The sequence below is a fragment of the Ictidomys tridecemlineatus genome, chromosome 2 (assembly GCF_052094955.1).
Source record: "Ictidomys tridecemlineatus isolate mIctTri1 chromosome 2, mIctTri1.hap1, whole genome shotgun sequence".
Classification (NCBI taxonomy): Eukaryota; Metazoa; Chordata; class Mammalia; order Rodentia; family Sciuridae; genus Ictidomys; species Ictidomys tridecemlineatus.
In genome coordinates, this window is record NC_135478.1 from 50,392,649 (window position 1) to 50,419,011 (window position 26,363).

A 26,363-nucleotide genomic window follows, 5' to 3' on the forward strand; every position below is an offset into this window, starting at 1 on the left:
ATAAAGGAAATTGAAGGGGATGGTAGGAGGGAAGGTAGGGATGGGAGGTAAAGGGACAGATGATTTTGGTGCAATTAGAGTTGTATTAAACTCTCCCACCTCAATCTTAAGGAGCATAGTAGGAAAATAGTATGAATGGACAAAAAATCAAGAGAAAAGTAGACTAAGAAAATTATTTAGGAGCTTTTGGAAAACTCTAGAAAATCTCCAGAAAGCAGCATCCCAGGACTTCTGCTCAGTCAAGATGAGGAGTAACTATGAGAGGTGTTTGGCAGGACAAATGACAGAATCTAGTGCACAGGAGCTGACATTCAGAACTGAGCTGGAGCTGACCCAAGTTTTCTAAGCTTGAATCCTCCAGAATTGGGTGCTCTCGGGAAGGACAGGGGTGGCAAGAGGAGGGCATTTTATGGGGATGGAGTGTGTTCTATTATCGGATGCATCAAAATTGAGAACTGATCCCTTGGATTTGGACAACTGCATCAATGTAATGTAACAACTTTAAAGTAATCGTTTATAGGTGGGTTCTTGGATGGATAAAACCTAAATTTTAAATTAAGTATGAACACCAATAGGTTAAGATTTTTTAAAATCATTTTTGCAATGACTGTGAAATCAACTTAGTCCTTGCATCTTCCAAAATTTTTAATTTCAAACTCTTAGGTATTATAAAGCCACAGTCTAAGTCATCTTGTACTTAAAGAGTAATTACGAAAAGTATGTTGGAGAAGAGAAAAACCAAACATGTAACTTTCTCCATTGATTAAAAAAAGGACAAAAACCTGTCAATTCTCATACTTAAAGACTATTTAGCCACTCAAAAAGATTTATGTTAGCCAAGTTTCAAGATGATCACTTTCTGCACTTTAATGATATTCTGTAATCATCAAATATTGAAAACCAACTCAATTCAGAAAGAAACATAAGTTAAGTACCACTATTTGTAAAACTGGCTAGTTTTCCGGAAGCTACTATGAGATTATGGGACTGGATCTTTAATTAAAAAAGATGAGAGATCCAGGCATCTGTTCAGTACAATTATTGGCTCCCAAATGAAACTCACTACCCCAAGTCCAGCAGATATTTCCTCTTCAAAAGACCTCCTCCTCCTCCTTGCATATTCTAATAGTGCGTGTCTCTGACATTTCCTCTATGAAAATAGCTGAACAGTTTAATGCTCTGGAATGCAGAGGGCTGGAGCTTTCACAGACATTGTGAGCCCCCAGGACAATTCCCAGATTATATGTGGATATGTGTATGTATAAAACTGCACTCCCAAAATGAGTCTCAGTGATTTCTTAGACTTAGAGGATATTCTCTTCTTTACCATGTTGTCTCTTAACTTGGGACTTAAAAAAAAATTCTAAAATGAAACACAAAGTATCAATGTACATATCTTCAAATTTTTCCTACTACGAACTTTCCAGTTTGGGGCAGGGTTTTCAAAGAGATCTGTGAGCCCAAAGGGATCAAGAGCCATGACATATGAGACACTAAAACTTAAAGACACAGAAACTTATTTAGTGAATCTACATGAGGTGAGTCAGGTTCACAGTACTTGCGCGTGTCAATTCCAAGAGATCCAGACCCTGTGGTGGGTTACAGCTGTGGCTGGATCGTCTATGTGACTTTCCTGGCCTGTTATTTTCATATCCAACTAGCTATTAATTTTTCCAGCCACAAAATAAAATTCCAAAAATATCAGAATCCCTCTCAGCTCAATCTTTTCTCCTTTAGAAACATACTATTGTTGTCACTTTGAAAACTGTAAATAGCATTCGGGATGATATTTAAGTTGGTGCCAACAGTTAGTGGAAATGTCTAAGTTTTGAAATAGTAGGGAGCTTGTGTTCCATCTGGCGTGTTTTCATTTTATCTTCCATTCTCAGTGAATTTTAAAAGTCAACTGCCGTGTCAATATCCTTTCTGCTATGCTAATGTGGCCTCCCTGTGGAAATCAAAGGGAAGGAGTCCTTAGGGCAAGTGGTTCTTTCTCAACTGAACTATTTAGTGTCACAAAATCACAAAGGATCAGAACTCAAAGCTGGCTCAGAGGTAACCAAGATGAATACCTCTCAGAGGCCAGAGAGACTGAGCTCTAGACAATAAGAATGGCCTATAGCCTCATTAGCCATAGAGCCAGGACTTGAGACTCTATAGGAGACTTTTCTGATGGCCCTATTGTCGGGTGGTCACTTCCTTCCCTGACCCTCCATGGCCTTTATCATAGTATAACACCTCATGCTACTTATTGGTTTCTACTTTCCAGCATAGTTAACTGTCACTTATTTTTAATCCATGTGAAGCAGGCTAATATTTCAAAGTAAACACTGGTATACCATTTCCTTCCTGACCTTCTCTTGGCTAAAGGAAAGTGCATCTACTACTAAGCAGTGGTCTTCAGGTCTTATTTTAACTTGTAAGGGTAAAAGGCACTGCTCCAGCATAAGAGAGAAACAAATGCTTGGTGCAGGGGTAAGGAAGAGATGGTTCTACCTGCTCACTTCCAGACTTCAATCTCCACCCTGCCCTTTCCAAACCTCCAGGCTGAATCTTAAGGTTTGGTAATTAGTTTTCTATTTTTTTTTTTTTTGCTGCAACAAATTTCCATATGCCTCATGTTCAATAATGATACACATTTATTATCATACAGCTCTGCAGGTCAGAAGTCCAAAATGGGTCTCAATGGACTAATATCAAGGTATTGGCAGGTCTACATTTATTTTTGAAGGTTCTAAGGGAAAATCTGATTTACATATTTTGTGTGTGTGTGTCTGTGTGTCTGTGTGTGTGTGTGTGTGTGTGTGTAGCCTTTTTCAGCTTCTAAAGCTTCCTGCATTCCTTGGCTTGTGGCCCACTTCCATCTTCAAGCAATAGCCAGTTGACTCTCACTCAACAGCACTCCGATGCTAATTATCCTGCCTCCCTCTTCCACATTTAAATCCCTGTGATTATATTGGGCCCAATTGGAGAATCCAGGACAATCTCTCCATTTCTTAAAGTCCATTGATTAGCATTTTTAATTGTTTAAACTTTGTTTAATTGAATAAGGTAACAACCTTATTTCTTCTTTGCCATGTAACATGATTTGCAAATCCTGAAGATAAGTAACCTGGATATCTTTGGGAGGTGTCTTTCCTGGGTAATTTTCTGTGAACTATCCCTTGGACTTGGAATCTATAAGCAGAGTGAATTTGCATTCTGCTTTTTCTATCCAGAATCCTGATGAGGAACAGATCTGCAAGAGAGTGATGGAAGACTGTTGCGGTGACATGAAGTATCTGCTGGGGGAAGGATGAGGGACTAAATCATCTGAGGTCTCAGAAAAACATGGAGAAACAGACAAACTTTTCTGAGTCCACGAGAACACTAAAAATCTGGAAAAGGCCTCAGAGTAAGTGCCCTTCATGTGACTGTCACCAAAGGCCATGTCAGGACCATGCATACCTTCAAGGTTGTAGGAAGCCAAAGCTCACCATCTACCAACAGATGACCTTTGTTCTAGGGATTGGCATGGACTGAGAATATTCATTAGAACAAGCAAGTCAGATAATTTGGATGCCAGATGCCAAAAGAAATGACAGTTGACAACTACACCATCTCTGTGCCTACTCCAAGTGACATGCATGCTGCTCATAAAGGCCCCAGGTTAGAGAATGCTGAATTGAGAGGTTGAAACCAGAATGGGACTGAACCACAGGCCTGAAATGACACTGAGAGTACTGAACCTGCTGAGCAAAACTCGGGCCTGGGGCATTAAAATAGTTTGCCATCACCTCCAGAACCTAAATTTCAGTATTAAAGGATATTTCATTCTGTACAGTTGGGGACTATGAAGTTCATTCTAGCTATACAGGTTACTCAAATGAACCCGAGACATACTGAGGGATGACTTGGTGATTGAGAAGAAACCTGACACAAGACAAAATGAATGGGGGCAGGAAGCTGAGGAATATCACATCAGCAGAAGTGCTCGTGTTACTGGGTCCTTTCCTCTGCTGCTCAAAGCAGGAACTCAGGGAAAATTTGATCCTAAAGAGAACTTTTCCCCCTCTAACAACTCAGAGAGTAGAAATCCCAAAAAGGCCATTTGTCCCAGTATTTCAACTTAAGTGATAGGTCACACACAAGAATTTCCCATGAGGTGTTTGTCAAACTCAAGTCAATTTTCTTTCACTATGAGCATGAAACAACCACTAGTAAATGCTGGTCTCTGCAATACTGAAAAAAAAAAAAAAAAAAAAAAACCAACAACACAGGAGTCTGCTTTTCAAAAAAAAGATCCCTAATTTTATTTTGTTTGTTTTTAGTACAAAATCACAGTCATTTTATATATAAAGTTTGGAAAATATCAAAGAGCACAGAGGAAAAAAACTAGTAATGATCTCTATTCTCAGATTTGGTGTGCCCCTCTTTTCACCTCAAATTATAGCTCAACATTTTAATATTAGTCATTTAAAAAATCCATTTAAAAGCCACACATATGAATATATATCATTAAAATATTCATCTATATTCCTCTACTATTTGGCATGTAAATGATTTCCCATGTTTAGATTTTTTTCAAAATAATTAGGTCAATTACACCATTTTATAGATACACAGGCACACACACTGCAGCAACTTGACCACTAGGCAGAAAAGTGCATTTTCTAGCCTACATGGCTCAAGTAGAAATGTCTATTATTCTCCTGGCAGGCAGTGACACAGTTCCAAATGTGAAGGTGCTTGTGGATCAGTCTATTTCGAACTGGTCTATCTTGGAGAGTGTTGGGGAGACTCTTGGTGGTGGTGGGGCATTTATCAAATTCATTTTCAAGTGGACTCCATAAATGAATACAGGATACAGTGTGGGTCTTTGTGACTAGATTTTGGAGTTCACACGCAAAGTCCCACTACTGTACCTCTAGACTAGGGTCTGATAGTCCAGCTTTAAATCCCATTCTTTTCCACCAGGCTTTGTTCGTTTGAAAAAAGTACTTTGCTGTCTCGGAAAGGTTGACAATGTGAACTTCTGTTGTGATAACTGAGGTACAAGTTGTTCCTTGAGAGGAGGTTTTGACCAAGAAGGAAGGCAATGCTCCCAATGTGGGGGGACTTGCAGCTTCCACGAAAGTCAAACAGCAGAGGAATAGGACAAGGCTCTGAATTCAGGGAGTTGGGGAAGTAACTGATTCAGGCCAGTAATCGTTTCCTGAGAACTACTCTGTCATCTGTTGGGCCTTTCTGGGTGTCAGGAGCTAGAGAGGGAAAGGTGATACCTCTGGGAATTAAGAGGCAGTGGAGCAAAAGAGCCCAGACTCCAGAGCCAGACAGCCTGAGCATAAACCCCAGATCTGTCTGCTACCCTCTATGTCCTAAGAAAACTTATGATTTCTCTTTCCACCTCAGGTACTGCATGTGACTGATAGAGATAAACATAACTGAATGCCCCTATTTTGCTCTTAATTGGATATATACTAACTCATCAGCCTGAAAATCTTGCCCCTAACCTCTCTCAAGTCGTCTAATTCATCCTTACCCCAGATCACCAATAGATAAAATCCCCCAAATCATAAAGCTCTTTATTTTGAGATGGGACCTGAGAAAAGAAACTATTCCAGTGCCCAGGGAAGGAAGGGAATGGCACACACGCCACGTGGATAGGATATAACTTAAGGAAACACCTTTGCTTATTGCATGCTGCTATAATTAAATTCAGCTCAATCTTCATATATCTGATATGGCCACCATGACCAGAGAAGCCAGCTCCAAATTCATACATGCATTTGACCCAACTGTGCAAATACCCCTTCAATATCTCTGAAGCGTTTTCTAAAAATACACAAAATTATTTTAAAAGGAAAAAGATGGGCTGGAGCAGGGCCATATTTCAGGGCAAAGGGAATACTGTATAAGTTCCTTAGTTACTACTAATGTAAGAAGGATTTCAACAGGTACTAGTACAGCTGGCCTAGAAGATATTTATGGTCCATTGAGAGCTGTAAGCAAGGACTGTTTCTTTTGGAGAAAAAATAAGGCAGCAATTTCCTTTTAAATATTTTAGTGTGTTATCATGACATGAATACACTATAAGGCATGCAAAAGTGTTTAAGAGGCACAGTGCGCAAAATCGGCTCAGAAAAGATGACCTTGGGAATTGCAGAAGCTAGCTGCAGTGTGTTGATGACTTCCCTGTGTTTAAAAATACTATAAAAAGGAGTTATAATAAAGTTCCTAGCCGGGTCTAGGGGGTCACATGCTAAAAGCAGAGAAAATGTTTAACTTTGGAAAATGCCATTTCTTTTCCTATAAGTCTTCAATGCTTAATTAGCAGTAGCACGTCTAGGACCTAGAGGGTTGGCTGGAAATCTAGGAGGGGTGTGTGTGTGTGTGTGTGTGTGTGTAAATGTCTCTAAGGTTGAACAGGAATATGGAAACTGAGATTTAGCACAAGAAGTCGCAGTCTCCAAGAAAAACATTTATCTTGCTATCTTTGAATTTTCTATGAAAATGAAGAATGTATTCAAATCAAAGTCAAGGGTAATAGAGACAGAGAAGGCATTGTCATTGAATACACTTTGACATAAACAAGGTTTATCATTAAAGTTTTAAGACAGATACATACCCTCAGTGAGGTTGAGCTTCAATCAAACCTACCCTGTTAGGCTTACAGGTATCACACAATGATATATGCACAGCATCAAGCATAAAGTACAGTCCATTGAAGACTCTCATTAAATGGCAATAATAATTCTATTATATTATTTTTTCATTAGTTATGCCTAGGGACAGAAAGTTGTTTATGACTATTTACCTCAATCCAGAAGCCAATACTATTGGATTTTTTTTTTTTACTTCAGTGCAAATATGGGAAGTATAAGGGACATGGAGGTTTAAATAGCAAGTTCAGCATTGAAGGATCTGAAATAAATCACTCCTGCTGATCTGATGTATAGAATCATTCATCCTTATTAAGAAAAAAAATAGCTCTCAACATGCTCTTCTAAATCAGGGGCAGGAGGGGAGGGTCATTTTCCAGGGAGACTGCTTGCTAGTAAGCTGAAGCAACTCCAAAGTCTAAGAACAAAATCATAAGTCAGAATTTCTTCTTTCGGGAAAAGATTTCCCACAGTAGTAAATGTCAGCACACTGTGGGCTGTCAACTTGTGGCCGCTTAAAAGTTTCATGTGCTCACAGATGACTGAGCTTTTGTGTCTCTGAAGGCTGGTGGTCCAGACACAAATGGCCATGTTCACAGGTGATGACTCTGAACCTGTGTAAGCTCTCTCTGATGGTTCCTCTGGCCAGTCATCTACCCTAGCTTCTGACTCCTCACTCACTCCCATCAATTCCTTAGGCTTTTCTTGGATATGTACCTCAGGATAATAACAATAATAATGTTAATAATTATGTAAACCATAATAGCTAATATTGACTGGGCATTAACTATATGTCAGGTATTGTTCCAGGGTTTTACATGTAATGAGTCTTTTTATTTTCCCAGCAGCCCTGTCATAATTCTCATTTTATAGATGAGGAAATTGAGGTATGCAGAAATTCAGCAATTTGCTAAAGGATAGAGAGATAGGACTGAACACCAAGCTATCTGAATCCAGAGCCCCACACTTCACTCCTCCATGATATTGCTCCATTTAATGGGTTGAAACTGTGGAACAGAAGTTTCAGTCATCTTAGTAGTGTTGATTGGGCCACCCATAGAAGGACAACTATCTACAGCAACAACCAAAATGAATGGCTTTTCTCTCTTTCAAAATTCATGGACTATTCCATGAGCACACCAGGAGAAATTAGCAGCAAAAAGATAAAAAGGGAACAAATCTTTACTCCTCACACTTCAGATAGAGCCCTAATATCCAGAGTACATAAAGAACTCAAAAAATTAGACAATAACAAATAACCCAATCAACAAATGGGCCAATGACCTGAACAGACACTTCTCAGAGGAGGACATACAATCAATCCACAAGTACATGAAAAAATGCTCACCATCTCTAGCAGTCAGAGAAATGCAAATCAAAACCACCCTAAGATACCATCTCACTCCAGTAAGATTGGCAGCCACTATGAAGTCAAACAACAACAAGTGCTGGCGAGGATGTGGGGAAAAGGGTACACTTGTTCATTGTTGGTGGGACTGAAAATTGGTGCAGCCAATTTGGAAAGCAGTATGGAGATTTCTTGGAAAGCTGGGAATGGAACCACCATTTGACCCAGCTATTCCCCTTCTGGGTCTATTCCTTAAAGACCTAAAAAGAGCATGCTACAGGGACACTGCATCGATGTTCATAGCACCACAATTCACAATAGCAAGACTGTGGAAGCAACCTAGATGCCCTTCAATAGACGAATGTATAAAAAAATGTGGCATTTATACACAATGGAGTATTACTCTGCATTAAAAAATGACAAAATCATAGAATTTGGAGGGAAATGGATGGCATTAGAAGCTAGCCAATCTCTAAAAAACAAATGCCAAATGTCTTTGATATAAGGAGAGTAACTAAGAACAGAGTAGGGAAGAAGAGCATGAGAAGAAGACTAACATTAAACAGGGATGAGAGGTGGGAAGGAAAGGGAGAGAGAAGGGAAATTGCATGGAAATGGAAGGAGACCCTCAGGGTTATACAAAATTACATACAAGAGGAAGTGAGGGGAAAGGGAAAAATAATACAAGGGGGAGAAATGAATTACAGTAGAGGGGGTAGAGAGAGAAGAGGAGAGGGGAGGGGAGGGGGGATAGTAGAGGATAGGAAAGGCAACAGAATACAACAGACATGAGTATGGCAATATGTAAATCAATGGAAGTGTAACTGATGTGATTCTGCAATCTGTATACGGGGTAAAAATGGGAGTTCATAACCCACTTGAATCAAAGTGTGAAATATGATATATCAAGAACTATGTAATGTTTTGAACAACCAATAAAAAACAAACAAACAAAAAAAAACCCAAATAAGCCAATAACAAATGGGCCAAGACCTGAAAAGACACTTCTCAGAAGAGAATATACCATCAGTCAACAAATATATGAAAAAATGTTCATCATCTCTAGCAATTAGAGAAATGCAAATCAAAACTAATCTGTTATCTCACTCCAGTCAGAATGGTGATGATGTGGAGAAAAAGGTACACTCATACATTGCTGTTGGGACTGCAAATTGGTGCAGCCAATATGGAAAGCAGTATGGAGATTCCTTGGAAATCTGGGAATGGAACCACCATTGACCAGCTCTCCCTCTCCTTTGTCTATACCCAAAAGACTTAAAAACAGCATACTACAGAGACACAGCCACATCAATGTTGATAGCAGCACAATTCACAATAGCTAAATTTTGGAGCCAACCTAGATGCCTTCAGTGGATGAATGGATAAAAAAATGTGACATATATATATATACAATGGAATATTACTCAGCAATAAAAGAGAATGAAATCATAGCATTTACAGGTAAATGGATGGTGTTGGAGAAGAAATGCTAAGTGAAGTTAGCCAATCCCCCCAAAAAGCAAATGCCAAATGTTGTCTCTGATATAAGGAGGCTGACTCATAGTGGGGTAGGAAGGGAGAACATAGGAGGAATAGATGAATTTTAGATGAGCAAGGATGGTGGAATGTGATAGACATCATTTTCCAAAGTACATGTATGAAGACACAAATTGGTGTCAACATACTTTATATACAACCAGAGATAGGAAAAAATGTGCTATGTAAGTGTAATAAGAATTGTACGGCTGGGATTATAGCTCAGCAGTAGAGCATTTGCCTAGCACAGACAGTACCCTGGTTCGATCCTCAGCACCACATAAAAATAAAGGCATTGTGTCATGTTTATCTACACCTAAAAAATAAATATTAAAAATAAATAAATAAATAAACAGAGGATTTAGTTGGTCATCTCTGAATTTTTTTAAAAATTTCAACAAAGCCTTTGATGAGAGATGATGGAACCTAACTCATTTGTTTGATGACCTGTCTCCTGAGTTATGTTTTTTGAGAATTAGAAAAAATAAATTAATGTCTTCTTGATTTAGACGGGATGAAAAAAAATTGAGATGCTTTTGCATTAAATTACACTTTCTCAAAGCAAATCAAGCTCTCTGGATTTAATAAAGTCTGGAGCTGCACTTTCCAATTTGAAAGCCACTAGCCACGTGTGGCTAACCTGAACTGACATGTGTTGCAAATTTGAACTATAAATTGCATTTCCAAAAGAAAACAATCTCTCCCTGATAAGGTTTTATATTAGTTATGTGTTAAAATGATAGTATTTTTATTACACTGGGTTCAAAGTCCTTTCATTAAGTTTAATTTTACCTGTTTCTTCTTACCTGCTTTAACATGGCTACTATAAGTTTTGACAAAGTAGGTAACTAGCCTTAGACTTCTACTGGGCTGTGCTGTTGTGGAACACTATGTGCAAAGTAGAGACGAGGGACGTTGACGGAAGATATCATCTGATGGGGACAGAGTACAACCACATTTTAAAACCCAAGAGGGGACTCCAAACATCAGGCTGCATTTCCAGAACTCTCTGTGCCTTCTCTAAAGCATACAACCCAGGGACCTTATGGATCTACTCTGCTGGCAAGTGGCACATAACATTCAAAGATGAATCCTGCTACAAGCTAAGAGGTAACAAAAATGGATTTATTTATTTATTTATTTATAAAGGTTATTTGAATTAAGTGTATCATTATTTTGCCTAAAGAATTACAGATGGATGATAAATGAAAGGCAAAAACATTGACAAATGCCTTAGGACCTAAAAATTGCATTAATTTTTGTCTTCTTTCCCACCTAATTCTTGCTCATTTTGATATTCTTTTTTTATCAACAATATTTTTTATTCTAATTTGTTATATATGACAACAGAATGCATTGCAATTCATAGTACACATAGAGAGCACAATTTTTCATATCTCTGGTTGTGCACAAAGTAGAGTCGCACCATTCGTGTTTTTTACATGTACTTAGGGTAATGATGTCCATCTCAATCTACTGTCTTTCTTTCTCCCATGCCCCCTCCCTTCCACTCCTTCCCCTTTGCTCTATCTAGAGTTTGTCTAATCCACCCATGCATGGGTTGGTTTTCTTCTTTTTAATGAAAGGTGTAGCCAAACATTTGATGGATTTTCTCTTTGAGGTCAATATAATATATGTTGATTAACATCTGTTAATGCTTAATTCATATCTCTTTCTTTTCTCCTTGTGGTATTTCCTCATTGATGCTCATCATTTATTACTCCAGTAACTTCTTTTCCTATCCCTGCCCGCTGTGCACTCAATCCTTTAAACAGACTTAGAAATATTTCTTAGATTGTGATGGTTTGCTCTAGCTGCCAGAATTCTTAGCCACTTTTCTTTAGTGACTATTTAGTAAGTTAAGAATCACAAATATAAACCAGACTGTTAAAAATACACAAGTAGCCTGTTCTCCAAGCACCAATGTCCACTGAGGTTTCACTGAAGCAGTTACTGGGAGACTCAGAAAAGAAATGTGAGAAGCAGATAGGAGGACAGATGGACTCCAGGAACAAGGACATCCCAGAGTAGGCATTATCCACCTTCCCTGGGAAGCCCCTTATCGCTTTATGGTGGACTATATCTGTCTGGAGTGAGAATTCACTGTGGAGTGCAAATAGGATTCTCCATGACAAAGCTCTCATCAGGAAATAACGAGGGAGGGCCATATCCAGTGGTGTGATAAAATGGTTTTACTAAGGAGAAGAGACAAGCATAGAGTGACAAGTGATTGACATTTTTCTTGTTCCTGTCTCACTAACATGCAATTGATCATATTCAAATGATACAGGAGAACAGTTCTGGGAAAATGGACCCAGAGTGACAACTCTTAATGCAAACTCTAGGAAAAACCAAAGAGAAACATCCTTTGTGTGGGGGTTCATTCTGTAGACACCTGCACCTTCACTAGCCACAATTCTGCCTCTTTTATTGCTTTTTTCTCTTTAGTGTCCAATGAATTCATGTTGTTCCTTGGAGTTCCCCCACCCACCATTGCTACCATTATGGCTCTCCGTGTTTTTAAACATTTCACACTTGGTAGTCGCTATCTAACACAACTCATCCAAACTGTACACTTGGAATACTTATTTCTATGAGGGGAAAATGGGAAGAAATAAGTTTTGACCATGAAAATACTTCTCTGATAATTTTGTGTTCTTCTCCAACAAGGGATGGAAAGATTTAACTGAGTAATAATTTGGATAGAAAGAATAAACCAGATGTCTTCCCAGTTCTCTTATTATCAATATAGCTGGACAAAGAGCATTTGAAGGCACAGGGGGCATCTGAGGTCATGTCATTACACTTATGTTACTGTATATTCACATTTGTTGGTTATATCACATCCAGATTCTTTGAATTAAAAGTCCCTGTGAATTTACAAAAAAATGTCAGTGAAGTTGTTATTTTATACTGAACAAGAGGTACCAATGTTTTCATTCTAAAATTCTCAAAGCCTCAGAAACTTACCACTCAGTAGGAGGACATCAGTGAACCCAGAGGGAAAAAAGCTAATTAACTGTCTCACTGAAACATGCCTTCCTTTTTGGAGAGTCAACTAGGGACCCATGGACTTGAAGTCCATTGTCAAATGGTGTGTGAAAGAGATCCAAGTTCAATAATAAATATCATCAGCAATATAATGGTTCCCTCCAACCCTCAGGGCCAAATGACCTGCGTTTTAGCAAATTGATTCTGCTCATGAATTGTGTTAAGCCAAGCAATTGTTTCCCATGACATGCTTGAGCCCACAGTTGCTCTGCCTATGAAAGTCATGGTTGAATTTGTCCAATTGCTGATCGCTATTCCCATTTGCTTTAATAATAGTCACTTCCTTCATCAGTAATGGATTTTATATACAGTACACAATAACAACCATTCAATGTCACCCATAAACATTTCACGAATCGTCCAATATGGTTATGAGAGTTGCCTTTTTGAGACACAGCTAGGGTAAGGCTTACTGAGATAATGAGATGATGTGCCATGACATTAGGCAATGGGGGTTTCCCTCTGCTACCTTAGTAATACATGCTCTTATCTAAGGACCCAATTGTGTCATTATCCTAATGTTCATTGACTTAAGATAATAGAGGGCCCACTGAGTTCAGAGAATTCATGGAAACTTAGAAAACATAGACACAGAAAGAGATTGGGGGCTACAGATGAATAAGATCTGTATGAAGAACCACAAAGAATGGGCTTTGGAAGAGATTGTTTTGGAAAGCATGGAGTTTGAACTCAGGTTAGAGAGTGAAGAGAGGCTCATCCTCTGAAATGGGGTAGATAAAATAGGGGGTAAAATGCATGTGGACAAGTCCAGGAAACAAAGCCCGAGGAATAGCGGGTGATGATAAACTCATAGATGGCAATCAAAATTGAATGGAAGGCAGAGAAGCTCTTGGGCCTACTTTCAGCCAATCCTACATCTGTCTTTGTTACAACCAGACAAATCTAGGTTTTGAGGGGGTAAGTTACTCATCATCTTTGACAAGTGTCTACCAGACTTCCTTAGCAATCAGATAACATTTACGATTGCTTCCCTAAGCCTTTCTGGTGTGTCACAACTTTCAGTCTTCTGCACACTGATTTCTAACCAAAGGATTCTGCTCTGTCAATGCCCCATTAAATTAACCTCAGATTGCTGATAGCACCATGTCAGGGGCTCACCTAGTATAGTGATGAGTTAATGAATCCTCCCCTCTGAAAGCAAGATATACTCTCCTCTTAAATTATGTTAGGAACTAATAGAGAATTCCAAGGTTTCTAGTTTGGGTCCTTGTTCTTTCATGTGGTCATTTCTTTAATAAATACTCATTTATGAGCCACTCTATGACAGATTAGGTTCCTGCTCTCAAGGCTTTACAATGTAGTTGGGGGGGTGAATATAAACTAATAAATTATTTCAAGTGTGGTGTTGAGAAAGAAAAAGTCATGGCGACATGCCAGAGTTACCGAGGCAGGGGCAGAGGAATAACTGGCTGTTATAGTTGGAGAATAGTGAAAGAGATTCATTGAAGAGGTGACTTTGAGCTGAGATTTGGATAAAGCCATGAAGCTACACAAAGTAAAGGAGAAGATGGCAAAAATTATGAGCAAAGATAATGACACGTTCAAAGGTCCTGAGAAAGGAACAAAAATGATATATTTAACAAAAGCAAGCAAAGAGAAAGAATGAGATGTAAAGGAACAGGGGAGGTGGACATATACACCCCTGAAGTTAAAGAACTTACCCAGGGCCACAGCACAGTAAATGAGTAAGCAAGGAGGTGAAACAAAAGATAAAAATAAATGGCATATACAGCAGACCAGACAGAGGGTCCCATGGAACAGTAACATTTGAGTGCATCAGAGAGGATGCAAGCCTAAGACGTAGGTAGGGTTCTGAAACTCAGCCAACTTCAGGAGACAGGCAAGTATCCTAAATGAGATATGCAAACCCAGGTAAAAGAACTGTAGAAACTACAGTGACCCCAGAATTAGTGACATCCCAAATGACGTTAATAGTCATTAAAAATATTTGCAGACAAAAATACAGCACACCATTAAAAATACTTTGCAAGTATTTATGCACCACTGAGCTGGAATAAAAGCATGAAGTAGGCTGAGAATGAGGGGTCTCATTTAAAAAAAAAGAGTTCTGCCTTGTATTTCCATGAAATAAACAAAAAGAATATGTTTTGTCAGGCAGTAACCCAAAGGCTATAACACTGATGACAAAAAAAAAAAAACTATTTGTTACAGAGCTCTCATAAATTAAAAATGAAGTTAATGATCAAGTGGACCAGATTTGTAAAGACAGGATCTGCAGAACCATGAAGTCCAAGCAATTACCAAAATGCATACATCATGACAGTCCACTCTATGTCTGAATGAGCACCAGGACAGGAAGCTCACTCCCACAAAAGGCACTGTGACCATTTTGAAGTTTTTCTCCATTTGACCTCTTGTTATGTGGAGCTGATACTTGCCTCTTTGTAGTTTTATAGTCCCAGTTTGCTCTCGAGAAACACACAGAACTTATTAATAACATTGCCACCTGCCAGCCCTTCAGATATTTAGAAATTGACTCTGTCACTCCTCTCCCTCTACAAGTTGTCCTTTCTCTAGTTTAAACATATTTACCATCAACTATTCCTCAGTCTGTTTCTAGAACCTGCCACCTCAAATACCTTTCTGTGACTCTTCTCCAGTTTGTCACTACTCTTCTTAAAAGAGTGCTCAAAGAGAATGTGACCTTTCTACCTGACATTTTCTGTGTCTGCAGTGGTAGGCATACAAGTACCTTTTCTGAGTTCAGTCACCTGTTGTCCCTGCCCCCTCTCATCCAAGACAGTCTGTTTGTTGTATGTTGTGAGGACACACATGATCTTCGGCAAGGGATTTCATCAGTATAAAGAAGGCCATTCCTCATCACTCTATCATTTCTGATTAAGATTGTTTGGCCTAATGTACATTACATCCCGCACCAATAATGCCCGAGCAATGCTTCGATGTTCTCATTCCTCTTTCTAGACATCACCTTATTATGTACTCAAACTGCAGAAACATTTTTGTATGAAGATGAAAATGAAATTTAAAATAAGTGGTTAAAGGCAGAGAAAAAATTGGAAGGATGGGCCTTGGAGAGAGTGCTGTACAGAAACACCCAGTGAGCTGGCTTTGAATCTGACTTATCCATTTACCCTCCATCACCACTTTTTCAAAAACTAAATTGATCATTATAATCAGATGAGAAATAGCTACCTAAAAGCATATGCTTAGTATAAACGTACAAAGCTCTGAAATAAGATTTCAGGTACATAATTCACATAAGTCATGTGATGATCTTTTGGAATATACTATTGTTTCCATTTTAAAGTCAGGAGAATTAAAACACAAAGGTGAAATGACTAACCCAATGTCATGCAGTTAGTAGGTGGCATTGGATTTGGGCTTAATTCTGCTTCTTTCTGAGTCCAACCTCTCTATAGTTCTATATCACAATCTCCCTTAGTGGATAATGTCTGTAACACATGTCCACTTACCTAGAGATTAAAAAAAAAATTATGGCAATTACTTCTCCTGTGATGCTCTTCCAAATAGGTGGAAAGTAGGAACATGTGTTGCTTAATCTGTGGCGCTAGAGATGGCCTCAAAACATGTACACAGGGCAAAAGAACAAGAGGAGAGAAAGGGCACACACCAGCCACATTATTGGGCATCATATCTTGAACTGAGCGGAAAAATATCTGTGCAGATTCTCTCACTAGCATTTTTGGAACACAAACAAGATTTCAAGGTGACTGTTCAGCCTAAGAAAACAGTGTTTTCAAGCACTTTTAATACCACTTTAGTAGCATTCACTTGTATATAAATCATGTGCTAATTTATTCATTAAAGTAGCCTGTACTTGGCAACATTTTATTAACCTCAGTTTATGTTAATAAGATCTATACTTGTATTTTTAATGCATCTCTTATAATTACTCCATAATTCTGGCTTTCCTCCAATATGGGGCTAAATCCTTATCAACCCCCAAATTGCACTCCATATCCAATGAAAATTAGTTTGAATGATAGTATTATAGAATTACTTTGGAAAGCCCAGATTTGGCAGAGAGCCTATTCCTATACCTAGACATGAACCAAAATCTCCTGGGGATTTTCTTACATAATGACTGAGTTCCTTTGTCATCTATTGAGTCAGAATCTCTAGGGAAGGAACCTCTTGGGAATTGAGATTTTCAGCAACTGGTTTACAAACCATCACTTAAATGCTAGTATCTAAGTCAATTTCCTTCTACAGAGGTCCATTGTGACTCTTGAAAAACGCAGGAAACATGATATAATAAGATATATCCTAAAGACATAATAACCAGTCACCTCAAATGATCCGATAAATCCTAGAAAAATGAATTACCCATTCATTATTAAGTGCTGATGTATTGTTTCTTTATTTCCAAGGTTTGGGTAGCCATTTTCATGTCTAGTTACTATAAAGAAATCCTATAGACACACAAAGAAAAGCACAGACTCTACGTCACCCATGAAGACCAAGTAAAGATAATCAGATAGATTTACCCGGTAGAGCCGAATGATAAAAAACCATAATTAAAAAAAAAATGCATTTAAAAAAAATCAATGTAAGCAACCAAAATAAAAATGAATTTTTAAAATCAATCTAAGAGGTTACAACAGGATTATAAATGGATGGCTAATATGGAAACTCTCTCCTATCTGACACCCATGGTTGACATTGCTTATCAATCACAGCCCTTTTCCTTGCTACATCCAGAAAAGGCCTTAAAGTCCTTTTCAATCAAGCATTCTATGGTGCTAGTGCCATAGCTCTAACATACAGGAACATGGTTTCCCTGGCTAGAGTGAGTATGTAAACTGGAATTGCAATCTCACCCATCTTAGGCTATATGTTCCACACAGGACATATGAAGGTTCTCATGCAGACAAGATCCTAGAAGCAAATCACCTGGCTACTGCTCATATTCGTGTTTGTACTGATTTCACACTTACATTTTTGAATAGGAGTGTCCATAAATCAGTTAACTGCTAAAATGTTTATAATACATGGAGTACACTCATATTATCTAAACCACTTTCTGCTCATGATAATTCTAAGATCCACTTTGAGTAAATGCTATTAGGGAGACCAGTTGAGTTTCAAAGAGTGTCAAAATTAAACATAGGATTTGAATTAAAAAATCCTATATCATTCTGCTTTCTCTCTATTGATGGTACTGCATATTTTCTTCTCTGGAGATTCTGGAATATTATCTCCACACAAATATATAATGTTCTGGTAAATGAGAGGGTAGACACCACAAAGGACACTTGGTGGCTGCTGGGTTTCATTTGAAAGAAGGAATTAATTATAATTAACTTATCTGGGGTTTCTATTATGGCCATTGTTGGTTCCTTGGCCTCTACTGCCATTTCCCAAGTTCTACTAGGTAGAAACCAATTTAAGACCATATCTAGAGTGACATTGGTTCACCAGGTTGATTGCATCAAGATGACAGCCACTGTGATCAAACAATAAGATCAGAAAGGGCAGACTTACCTCATCATAGATGCTGTCATTCCTGCGAAAGTCTCCAGCCTTCCTGGGAAGAACGTGAACATGAACGTGCTGAAAATGTGTAAGAAAGAAAAAATACAATGTGATTATCTCTCCATATGTTTTTAGACTTGACAAGTGATGCTCTCATGAAGCCCAATTACTCCACATTGGTTCTTTCTGGATTAGTTTTCAGAGGAAGATGATGTTCACCTTCCGAAACAATATCTGAAATCTGCTGAGAATTGAGAGGCACAAAACAAGAGAGAAGAACTTAGTGGCATATCTGAGTTGGAGTGAAATGCCAGAATATTTTAGAGGCTCTGTGGAATTATTCATTGTTGTCAGTCTTGGTTGTATTTAGCCAGTACTTTGAAATGACAGTGTGTCTTATAAAAGATGACCATCGTGACTCTGAAACTGACAAGAAATAAGAATCAGCTAAAAAAGAACTGCATGAATAAATGAATGAGGAAAGGAAGTACTAAGGGACAGAATTACAGAATCAGGAATTTGAATAATAATCTTACAATGGTAGAATAGACAGTTCTCATTTGTTGAACTTTCATTTACCATGATAAGCAAAGCTCTGTGCTTGATAAAATTCACTTAATACTCATAAAAATCCCATTCTAAAGTAATCTTTATTTTGCAGATGAAGAAATCAGTGCTCAGAGAGGTCACAGCCCCACAGGAAGTGGTAAGAATATACACAGGAAGTGAGGTCACCTGGCTCTTGCCCTCTCATTTTTCATCAGCAAAGGCACTGATTCTGTGAACTTAATCTCTTAAACAGCCCATTTCTCTAGTCTACTAAGACACCCAGGTAATATACATAGCAATGCTATTATGCAGAGATCATGAATCAAGGCTTACAGCATATCTAATTCAATATATTCTTCAAGGCTGAACCGCCATTTCAAAGTTTTACTTTACCAATAGTGTCTATTGTACCTCTGTTGAAGTTAAACCTCTTCCTGCCCTTGAGTTATGTTCCCACATTTATTACAAACCATGGAGAGGAATGTGAAAATTAAAAGCCTAAATCTGGAGAGTCTGACAGTCAAAGAATCAAACCTCATCCCTGATCACGCCTACCCTTTCTTGATTACTACGATCGGGCGGTGAAATTCCAAAAGACCTCAAGAGAACTAAGATTAAGTGTCCCTGTGGTTTTGTGTAAAAGGAAGGGAAAATGATATGCTATTAAAGCAGAGGCAGAGAGCAAGGCACTCCAAGGTGAATGAAGCAGAGAAGAACTTCACACCAGCCCCTGGCACGCTGCCCCTCAAGAGTGACATGCTTCTGCCACAATATTCTCCAGTCAGTGATAAAGCCAGTCATGGGATCCCTCAGCAACTGGGGTGAGTGTCTACTTATGTCAGAGAGACTATGGGAGCATAGGGGCAGAGGGAGGAAGAACAAGTAAGGAAAAATAAATCACAAACTACCCAGGAACCAACTTCTTCAGAGAAAGCCAGGTGGTGTGGGCACAGACTCCAATCAGTAGACTCCAATCAGAAACTAATTGGAATCCACAGACTGGATGATGGAAAGTGCCACAAAAGAAGGAGATAGCCCACACTTAGAGCCTTCACTTGATTTCTGCTTCTAAAACCTGCTGTTGTATCCTTTCTTCTTTTCCAACTTTCCTTCTTTCTCCTTCTGGTCCCCCCAGCCTCCCATTTTCCAAACCAGTGTTCTGCAGTCAAACTGCCTAACTAAGGACACTGATCACTTAATAGCCACTTATCAAGAAGTACAATACATTCAGTGTAGACAAACCTACCAAGTAACTAGCTATGTGAGCTTGCCACAGAAGACCTATGTCCCACCATCCTTGTCTATAATGGGAACTCTAATAGTTCTTGCCTCGCAGAATTATTAAGAGAAGCAGACCTTCTAAGTGTGCAGGTACAGCATGATTACTTTTACTATTCCAAAAAATGTATTTTTAAAAAATCTTAAAACCAAGCAGAGATCAGATTCAAGAACTAATTCTCTTAACAGCAGTAAAGAGATTTTAAAGGCTTTTTGAATGGCACATTGTTAAAGCATCTCTTTTGACCAAAGTTTGTTTCTGTTGCTTTCACTAGAAGTTCTCAAGCTTCAAATCATGCCTCAGGATTATTAAAATATACATTGATAGGACCCCAAAATTTACATTTCTAACATGGTATGAGGTGATGCTGGTACCACTGATTAAGGGCCACTAACTGAGAAACAATGGCTAAGACCATCTATCTGATTCCTAACCCCACTCCTGCCAAGGGTACCAACATGGGCACCAACATCACTCCCTGTTTTACCTGCCCATCCTCCTCCAAATTATAGGGAGACCTATTTCTGAATGCTTCCCTGGCTTCCTGCACTCTGAGGATCCCAGTGCCTGTCTTTGGGGATATGGTAGTTACTTATCACCATTAACATATGGCAGGCTGTGAACACACTTTAGGGGAATGTCATAGAAATAGGCGTATCCCTGTCCTCCACCCCCACCCCTCACTTTTGTCTTCTGAGTTTAGTGTTCAAAGCTCTCTTTTTAGGCTCTGTTACCATCCAGTGCTGGAAATGCCACTCTTGATCACTGGTAACTACTTGAAACTCACCATGACACCAAAGACAGTAAACAGCTCACTGGGTAGGTGATTTTTCCCTCAAGGGCAGATATCTCAACTCAGCCTGATGTCTTCACATAATTCTTAAATGACAGGCTGATCCCACCATCCTGACAACCCACTCAGCTTGTCAGAACAGGGAGAACATGGCATACTCAGCTCAAAGCCTCAGTGTTGTGAGCGTATACTGTTGCCATGGCCTTCTAACCGAATGGAATTCTGCATGGCAACCATGGGGATAATTTGCCACACCCTGTTGATAGTAATTTTAATATTAATCCATGGTGATCATAACTTATCCTTCTAGGTGCTAACAAACCATCCATTTAATAAAGTGTTTTACAATTTTGCTAGGGATCAAAACTTGGCTGCTGAAATTGGAAGAATATTTTGCAAGTCTCATGATAGATTCATACTGAAAAAGTTTTCATTCAAATAAAATTTTACAATGTCCATTATCACAGTGAAGTATCTGAGAAGTCCCTCACAAAAGACACTTTTTCAAATTTGATGCAATATTTCAGTAATTTGTTATGGAGAACCCAGCTTTTTTTTTCCCCATGAAACATGTACGTTTTTCTACAAGTGTTCATTCATTCAAAAATATTTAATGTTACTCTAGAACCAGGAATTCTGATGAACAAGACAAATCTGTCCCTGTAGAGCTTACACACCAGTGACTAATGCAAAAAAAAAATAAACAAATTAATAGACAATTCAATTTCATGTTGACATAACTGTCATGAATAAAGATGTTTTGGGGAAGAGCTAATAGCAATGGGATACTTCAACATTTGAAGCTCAGGAAGATAAGTAGGACTCAAGTTTATGAAAACAGGAGATGGGTGAGCACCAATAATCTAGAAAAGAACTTCCAGAAGGAGGGAAGAAGCCATCAACAGGGTTGAACTGCTGAATGCTTGAGTTGGTTTCAGTGAAGTCAGGGGGACAAAAGCACAAAGCACATAAGAAGATGCTTAGTTATCATGAGTCATTAGTGAAAGGTGAATCAACACCACACAGAGATACCACTTCACGCCCACTGGAATGTCCATAATCCAAAAGACTGACACAATAAGTGCTGGTGAGAACGTGGAGAATGGGAATGTAATGATTCAGCTGCTTTGGGAAAGAGCTTGAATGTTCCTCAAAGAGTCAACCACCCAGTTATCATATAACTCAGACTTCTACCTCTAGTATATACGCAAGAGAACTGTACATACTTGTACATGAATGTTCACAACAATATCATCCATAGCCCGCATGACCATCTACAGATGAACAGATAAACAAAATGTGGTGTATCAAGACAACAGAATATGATTTGACATATAAAGGAATGAATTATGCCTCATGTGAAAGAATCTAGGCACAAATGGCCATATATTACATGATTGTGTTTATGAAACACCCAGAATAGACAAATTGACCAAGAAAGAAAGAATAGTAGTTCTCAGAGCAGAAATAAAGAGTCAATGGCCCAGGATTTCTTTGGGGATGACGGATATGTTTGACGATGATATAAAGGTGATGATTGTATGACTTTATGAATACCTATAGAACACGGAGTTGTATACTTTAATAAGGTGATTTCTGTGATAAGAGAATTATATTCCAAGAAATTGGTTATTAATTAACGTTAACTGCAGTGAGTGGGAGGTAAGGAGAGAGAGCAACACTGATGTCATTTTGGGGGACTCTGCCCTGCCTATACTTCTGCATTGCCTATACTTCTGCATTGCCTATACTTCTCTTTCAATCATTTTGAGCATTTGTGTTTTACTCATAATCACTTGAGGATGGTTAGTGTAGTTAATATTGTAGTTAATATTGATAGATCGTGTCCCTGCCAGACTGTATTAGAATTCAAATATAAGGAGTAAAATCATGGTTGGGGAAAAGGCAAGGAAAGCTACAGAGTTACCCTCTTCCCAAAAGCTGACCTACAGTCTCATTCAGGAGCCCCATGTGAACCCATCTCCCCTAGACCTGCCCATGAGTAATTTTAGAGGGCAAGTCTTGACCTAAAGAATAACAAAAACAATGTTGTAGGTGGCAGACTAATTCCTCTTCACAAAGACGTCTAATTCCTGACCTGGGAATATGTTAGGTTACATGCCAAAGGAGAATTTAAGTTGCAGATGAATGAAGGTTGCTTACCAGCTAACCTTTAAAAGCAAGAGAGTATCTTGGATTATCTAGGTTAGTTGAATGTCATCACAAGGGTTCTTAGAAGAGGAAAATGTTAAACTTTGTGCTTCAAAGGACAAGCAAGAACATGAAAAGTCAAATCACAGAAAGATAGAAATTTTATTTTGCAGAACATATTGATAAGGGACTTGTATCCAAATTAGAGAAAGAACTACTACAACTGAAGAAGAAAGATAAAAATCCTAACTAACACTGAAAAAGAGAGCTTTACCAATAAAAGCTATATAGCTGAGTGTGGTAGCATATGCCCATAATCCCAGTGGCTTAGGAGGCTGAGGCAGGAGGATTGCAAGTTCAAAGCCAGCCTCAGCAACTCAGCGAGGCCATAAGCAACATAGACTTTGCCTCAAAATAAAAAAATATAAAGGTCTGGTGATGTGGCTCACTGGTTAAGTGCCCCTGGGTTCAATCCTTGGTATCAAAAAAAATGCAGAGAGCTGGGGTACAACTTGGAGGTAGAGCACTTGCCTAGCATGTGTAAAGCCCTTGGTTCAATCCCCAGTACTATACAACAACAAAAAGCTGTATAAACAAATAATTAGCATGTGAAAAGATGCTGGACATTCTTAGGCCAAAACCACTGGGAGACACTACTTCATATCTATAAAGGTAACTATGATAAGAAAGATAGATGATAACAAATGTTGGCAAATATGTGGAAAAACTGGAACCCTAGTACAAGCTGATGGGAATGCAAAGTGGTGCAGTTGCTTTGGTAAACAGTTTGGCATTTCCTCAAAAGGTCAACCACAGAGTTACCATTTGACCCAAAGCCTAAGCTTGCAGCAATTTGTTACAGTAGCAAACATAAAACAAATACAAATGACCTTCTGATATTTGTATTGTACAATATACATATTTATCTCTACAACACTTCTATGAAGTCAATATTATTCTATCAACTCTGTAGGTGAGGAAAATGAGACAAAATTTTCCAACAGCATGACTCAGACAAGTGTTTATGTCTATTGCTCTGTCCGTGAAATTTTGGATTATTACTAAAGCTCTCAACTTGAAAAAAGCAAATGTATTTATACAATCAGACTGTTTCATTTGGTTATCATCACAGTAAAATAAGTACAGTCCGGCAAATCTGGAAGAACAGGAGACACCCAGGAGAAACTTTAACCTCACCATCAAGCAATAACAATTTCTTTTCCTCATGTGGAGGAATAAAAATATAAATTGTCTCCATTGCCCCAGAAGTACACCCTGAAACAAGAATGCAAGAGCATGTGGTGTATGTAGAAGGTGATCCCTGGACACCCCAGTAAGGGAATATGGAAAGAGACAGGAAATGAAAGGCAGCCAATAAAGGATGTTTATCAAGGAAGTTGTCACTCTGTGTGCCTAAAGCTTAGTTCTAGTAGCAAACTCTGGGAGCTAGGATATAGCATGCACCCCTTGAAGTCATCCTACCCTAGGGTCTAGGGAAGTGGAGTATTTATATACCAACACTTATCCTCATTGCCTGAGAACTTCTCTGGGGAAGCATTAATGAGCTAGCACTTCTACTTTCCTCCACCTTGGAAGTGAGAACAGGTGTCTGGTGTCAGATGGATGAACATATCACAGCTGCAGGGTCACAGGGGGTGATGTGATGTGATGTGACCCTATTTGCAGCAATGCTTTTCAAAGTGGTGTGCTCATTTCTAATATTTGCAACCTCATAATTCATTGCTGGTTTGATAGCTCAAGGGTTGAATATCCTTTTCATGAGAGAGTACAGAGAGATAAAGGTCTGGTCAATGGGTTTCAAATTACAAATCACAAAGTTTCCAGAACAAACCTGGGGTAAGGGCAGTGTGAAGTAGAAACAGGAATGGTACACAAGACAGGAAACTAGGCCTCAGTTCCCCCTGCCCAATATACACAGAGGAGCTCCACTATTACCTGTGTCTATGTTAGGATCCCATGTGCAATTCCACTTGCAAAAAAGAAAAAAATATATTTTACTTTAAAAAATACAGAAAAGATTTTTTTCAAAAAGACCTGTGAAAACAACTTGGGATTATAATTGGAAATGTTGGAAGGGACTCACTGTATCTAATTTCTCCATTTTATAGAAGAGAAAAGTGACTGTTCTAAAACCAATAACAAAGCCATACTCGGCCCCAAATGAGAACCCCAAATCCAGACTTGTCTTCCAGGGCTTTCTACCACATTTTACCTATCCTACCAGTCCCAGATCTCAGAATCATGGAGGCCTGTAAAGAAGCACCTTGGTTCGCAGGTAGTGGATGTGGATGGCCAAGGTTCAGGCCCTGCCTCTGTCTCTTATGGGTGAGTCCCTTAGCTTATCTGCCCTCATCTTTCAACTAGCCATAAAACCAGCGTCCTGACACATAGGATTATTGTGCTGATTACATGGAATGTGTGGGTAAAGTTCTTAGGCCAATGCTGGCACATCTTCAATATTCAGTACATTCTAGCAATGGCTCTATTACTTGAAACCATTTTTGACAACCTGCTTCTACTCTGAACTGGAGGGCTTGGCTCTGTGTTGAACCATGCTGAAAACATCCTACCCTGGGCCATCACTACCCCCCAAAGCTGGTATTATCCACATGGAAGGATTATGCCTTTTTTGATTTGCGGAGGCTTCATCTTCTGCTACTAACTTTAGAATCAGCATGAAATCACTGAAAGCCACGTGGGTGTAAAATAAATGTCATTAGAAATAATGCTGCTCACATAGGCCTGAAGTCACTTCAGCACAGGCAACAGGAATGAAAGCATGGTCCTGTCAAAAGGCAAAGGATTCGTTAATGGCTTCTGATTCTATGAGTTCCTTCACTGGGAATATTGGCAAGTGCTCAGGCAGCTTATCTGCCTTTCCTGAAACACAGGAGATAGTGCTTTCTGCGAGTCCAAATGATCTAATGATCTCAGGAAAGCTCAGAAACTTAAAGAAAAAAAAATCAGTTTAAAAAAAATAAAATCCAGACTGTGCAGAGGCCCTATAGAGTTTTGTGGCTTAACAATTGTGTTTTTAAGTCATACATCACTGGCAGTACTCCAATGCTGAGTTATACTAATATATCATAAGAGGGATGGTCCTCTCATGATATACGGGCACCGTACATCATCCAAGCACCATGGCTTTGATGATATATTGCTCCCAACCACAATGAGAGTTTAAAGGAGCTTTTAGCAACCAGACAGTTTTAAATTTCAAATTTTCTAAAAATTAAGGTCTTTTCATGCCAAAGAAAAGCAAGATGATGGAATCCGAGGCTGTATAAAGTGTCACTGAACTCTGAGAGCCTGGCAGTGTGTCTTTTCCTTTTGGCTTCAGGCTCACAAGGTGGGAATAATTGGCAGGCTCTTTTTTCAATTCTTCTTCTATGAGAACAGAAGCCCGGGGAACTGAGCAAACATGAGCAAGTGTCAATGCATCTATTTTGTCGATCAATTTCCCTCATCTTGCACACTGCAAGCATGAGTAGCTCA

General features: G+C 38.8%; 1 protein-coding gene across 18 annotated transcripts in view; it reads right to left on the bottom strand.

The window, feature by feature from the left end:
* Fhit (fragile histidine triad diadenosine triphosphatase) overlaps positions 1-26,363 on the bottom strand; it is a 1,362,797-nt gene that overhangs the window by 140,558 nt on the left and 1,195,876 nt on the right. For all 18 annotated transcript variants that reach the window (XM_078038558.1, XM_078038544.1, XM_078038546.1 and 15 more), the window contains one exon: positions 18,085-18,153. In XM_078038558.1, coding sequence (XP_077894684.1) covers positions 18,085-18,153 — 69 coding nt within the window. The remainder of the gene's footprint in view (positions 1-18,084; positions 18,154-26,363) is intronic.